Source organism: Mandrillus leucophaeus, unplaced genomic scaffold (assembly GCF_000951045.1).
Source record: "Mandrillus leucophaeus isolate KB7577 unplaced genomic scaffold, Mleu.le_1.0 Scaffold91, whole genome shotgun sequence".
NCBI lineage: Eukaryota > Metazoa > Chordata > Mammalia > Primates > Cercopithecidae > Mandrillus > Mandrillus leucophaeus.
Window position 1 is genome coordinate 56,432 of NW_012109919.1, and position 4,660 is coordinate 61,091.

The 4,660-nt window shown below is 45.3% G+C and overlaps 1 protein-coding gene across 1 annotated transcript in view; it reads right to left on the reverse strand.

Annotated features, from left to right (window-relative positions):
* Positions 1-2,277, reverse strand: part of LOC105531822 (golgin subfamily A member 8C-like) — a gene marked incomplete at its 3' end in the record, with an annotated part of 14,807 nt that extends 12,530 nt beyond the window's left edge. Inside the window, exons 1-2 of the mRNA XM_011969825.1 lie at positions 2,230-2,277; positions 416-535 (exon numbers count right to left, since the gene is read on the reverse strand). Coding sequence (XP_011825215.1) covers positions 416-535; positions 2,230-2,277 — 168 coding nt within the window. The remainder of the gene's footprint in view (positions 1-415; positions 536-2,229) is intronic.
* Positions 2,278-4,660: the final 2,383 nt, after the last annotated feature.

Sequence of the window (4,660 nt, forward strand, 5' to 3'; positions counted from 1 at the left end):
TTTTTTTTTTTTTTTCCTTTTTATGAGATGGAATCTTGCTCTGTCTCCCAGGCTGGAGCACAGTGGCGAGATCTTGGCTCACTGCAAGCTCCGCCTCCTAGGTTCATGCCATTCTCCTGCCTCAGCCTCCCGAGCAGCTGGGAATACAGGCACCCACCACCATGCTAGCTAATTTTTTTGTATTTTTCAGTGAAGACGGGGTTTCACCATGTTAGGCAGGATGGTCTCAATTTCCTGACCTTGTGATCTGCCCGGGGTGGTCTCCCAAAGTGCTGGGATTACAAGTGTGAGCCACTGTGCCCGGCTAAACCCAGAATTCTTAACCAGTACCCAACAGTCCATCCACAATCTTAACAATTACCCTCTACTGCCCCTTCGGCCCCCTGTCCCCAGGAGCCTGGCCACCAACACTCACATCCCCAGGGGAGTGGCAACCATCAGAAGTGGATGTCTCTGGGTTACTGCCATTCGTTTTCCTGTTACTCTTTGCTTCTCCTGGAACAGCAGGGCTGTTTCTCTGCCAATATTCTTTTAACTGTGGGAAAGAAGAGCAGTAATCGTCATGAGAACTATCGGCCCCTGCAGCCACATCCTCCTTTACAGTTTTTACAAAATACTCTTATACACCATCTGATTTAACGACACCAACCACTGTATAATAAGTGTTGTCACAATCTTTTAGGGACTGAGAGGGATTGATATCATAGCTAGAAAAAAAGAAAAAAGAAAAAGAAAAAGGCGATACTGGAACTTTGAAACTCAGTCTTCTGACTCCAAGCTCTGGGGTTTTGCCAAGAATCAGCAGCTGCCACGGACCAAAACCAGAGGCAGAGGTAGAAAAGTAAACATTATGTAGGCAGGAACCGTATGCCCTGTGGTTTAGAGTCATACATCCTCACACGTCTGTTAGTGTGAAGAAGTGCACCAGTACCTCTCAAACTTCTATATCAATGTGTCCTCATGGCAGAAGGCAGCCTTTCTGTTAAATCCGGGAATTAACAGAAAGAGGACTACCCAAGCCTCATTTCAGAGAGAAGTCTGGTATTCTCTTAGAAACCTATGTGACTGTCATCCCTAAATATATTCATGTTTTTTCTCTTGATCTCAAGAGAATCAAGGGAAACTGATGCTTCAGAAAGATGTCTCACATTTATCCTGTGGCACTCAAAGTTCCCCAGGTCAAGACAATACAAGGAAGAGTCAAACTGTCAAGTTCAGTTTCCCAAGATCTATTCCACAGAAGATGAGCAAATCTCACTTCAGAGATGACTGACTGAAGGGCAGTCTGGTCCCAGAACCATAGAGAATTAGAATATGAGGTGGAGAGCTCAGAAAAAAAATGTTAAAATCTCTGGAAAGCAGAAGCCTGGGAGAAAACCAAACTAAACCCATTCTCCCCTTGCCACATGGAGTACGGTCAACGTTTTGCGCTCGCGGGGAAGTGTAGGCTTTCCCCGCCATCAATGTCGATGTTAAGGGAGTGAGGCAGCCTGGAACCTCTTGCTCCTAGGTCCCACAGTCTCCATTCCCCTTCCAGCTGGAAATTTGCACTGTGACCAGAGGAACCAGAAATGGGGTGAGAGCACTTAAGGGACTGGGTCATAAGAATAAATGTCAGTCTTGCAGTAATGACAGTTCCTAGGCAGACTGTGACATCACTACATTCCACTCCTCCTGATTGGGGGGAGGGACCACATCAGCGCAATGTCCGAGTTACCACTCCACGATGGGGGAGGGAAACACAGGGTTGGGACCCAGGTCCTTGGAGATGCCAGTGCAAAGAGCCCAGGGAGGTTGACCTTGAGGCAGCAGGAGGGGAGGGCAGAGTCTGCAGCAGGAAGCCTTAGGAGTCACCAGCCCAAAGTCACTGGGGGATGACTGGCGAGGGTGGGGTCTGTGGCTGGGGGACCCAGGTCCTTGGAGACATGAGCCCAAAGAGCCCAGGGAGGTCCAGCTTGGGTCGGCAGGAGGTGAGGGCCTAGTAATGGAGAGGGGAACCCCAGGAGTCACCCACCCAGAGTCACCCTGGAGTGATTGGTGAGGGCAGGGACTGGGCTGATGCTGAAGGGGCAGGGCTGACTGACAAGACTTTTGTGCGGGGAGCCCAGAGACATCTGCATTGGAGGGCCCTGTCTAGTGTGCCTCAGCAGTGATATGGGCTCTGGCGGTGGTCTTGTCGTCGGAGGGGATCTGTAGCTGTGTTGGGGCCATGACCTGGTGTGTTTTTACCTTTTTCTTGGCTGCGGCTAATCTGTTCTGTGGAGTTTCTTCTGCCATTGCGGGGTGGGAAAGGGAGGTGGGGTTGGGGCCACAACAGCAAAATCCCAGCGAGCACTGATCAAGACCTCCAGTCACCTACCAGGCAGCTGTGTGACTGAGCCACAGGAGTGGTAACCAGGGCACCAGTAGAATGTAGAATAGGGGCGTGGCCTTAATGCTCCAAGCCTATTGGTCAAGGAGAAAGATGAAAGGGAAAGGGGCGTGGCCAGGCAGCATTGTGTCCAGAGGGACCTGTGGCTCATAAGGAAAGCTACTCATACAACTGCTGTTCACATCCACTCTGAAAGAGGGGATGGGCTGCCCACTCTGGGAGAGGGAAGGGGCCAGCTTTTGCTTTAAAAGCTTTAAAACTTTAAAAAATATATGTGTGCATACTTTATATATAGATGTGTGTCTGTGTGTGTGTATCTATGTGTTCCTCTAGAGCTGTCTTCATTACCTAGCTTCTATGCAAGGTCTATGATTTTGGCCTATATTTTTATCTTCAAATACAGTACAAAAATTACCAGTATTACCTGAACTGAGATACAGATCTTATAACAATGGAAAATCCATAGCATGCTTGATGATTAATGAAGCAGACTATATTATTCAACTATTTTATAATTCAATAAAATAAAATAATCACAATGATTTCTCTTTTTTGGAAAAACGTTTCTCTTACTCTCCTATGTTATTGTTAAGATTTTTTTTCTCAAACAAGAAGCATGTTTAATATCTGGAAAAACACAGAGGTTTTGGGCCAGGTGTAGAGGCTCAAGCCTGTAATCCCAGCACCTTGGGAACCTGAGACGGGTGGATCATCTGAGGTCAGGAGTTCCAGACCAGCCTGGCCAACATGGTGAAACCCCATCTCTACTAAAAATACAAAAACTAGCCAGGTGTTGTGGTGGGTGCCGGTAATTCCAGCTATTTGGGAGGCTGAGGCAGAAGAATCACTTGGACCCAGGAGACGGAGGTTGCAGTGAGCCAAGCCTCACACCACCGCACTCCAGCCTGGTTGACAGAGCAAGACTGCATCTCAAAAGAAATACAATACAATACGAAATAAATTTTAAAAGCTTTCAATTTAATAAGCACTCAAAGCTCTTTACTGGTTTAAAACAAATACAAGGCCCATTTTTCTAGAATCACCTGGCCTCTCTAAGCCTTGCAAAGAAAACTGAATTTCTCACATGATACTTGGCTATGACTTGCAATCACGAAAACCAAGAACTGTGTTATGTCACTGTGTATTAATTGGTACCTGGAGTTCACACAAGGCTGGGATCAAGGGTTGAATCTTTCATGATTTGCTCCATAATCTATGTGCTTCTTATCCCAGACCAAACTAAGCTTTTGTTTAGAGTTCTACAATTTACAGTTAGTAGACAAGAGTGGTTCTCAATAATGTAGTCTCTGGACTAGCAGCACCAGCAGCACCTGAGAACTTTTCATAAGTGCAAATTCTCAGGCCCTACCCTGGACCTGGTGAATCAGAAACTCTGGAGTAGGGCTCAGCAATTTGTGCTGCAGTCATCCCTCCAGGTGTTCAGGGACCTCTGCCATACAGCAGGTAGAAAAATGTGTTTCCTTCTGTATGTCAAAAGCCAGGGATACTCTATGTTGTGTCTCGATATGAAACAATGGCATGCAATTAAAACACATAACTCTCCTTCCTACTCCCACCCTCCATCCAATGTGTTTTATTTTCATGAGTTCCAAAAGAAAACAAGTGGCAATCAGAAGTTCAGTCAAAAAAGTATACGTACAAGTATTAGTTCTCATCCAGCCTTATAGAAAACCATTTACATCCTCTCACAGCTAAAGTTTTAAAAAAGTATCTTCACAATCTAAGTTTCAGGCACACTAGGAGTTCCATAATAAAACACCAAGTAGATCAGAAGGTCCAAACTTACTAGAGAAGAAAGGTGGAATCATTGGCTATATTTCCAAATTGCATTCAAAGGAAATTTAAGTTCTGAATTTTTTTCACCTTCATACTTTCAAATTAATAGAATTCAACCAGAACACTCCATTCCTTCAAAGCCTCTAGCCAGACAAAGTTTTACTGTATTACTTCTTGCTTTCAATGGATATAAAGCAGATCCCTGGTAGGCACATTATGTATACCTGCAAAGGTGCAGAACTAAAAAGATGCAGAACAGTTCCATCTATTCCATATTAAAACAAAAGTCCTGTAAACTTTGGATGGTGTGTGTAATACTTCAGCACTAGCACCAAAACCTCAAATATGAGAAGATATCAAGAACACTAGTGGCAAACAAAACTAAATTCTTGGCCGGGAGCAGTAGTTCACACCTGTAATCCCAGCACTCTGACAAGCCAAGGTGGGAGGATTACTCGAAGTCAAGAGTTCAAGACAAGCCTGGGAAGCATA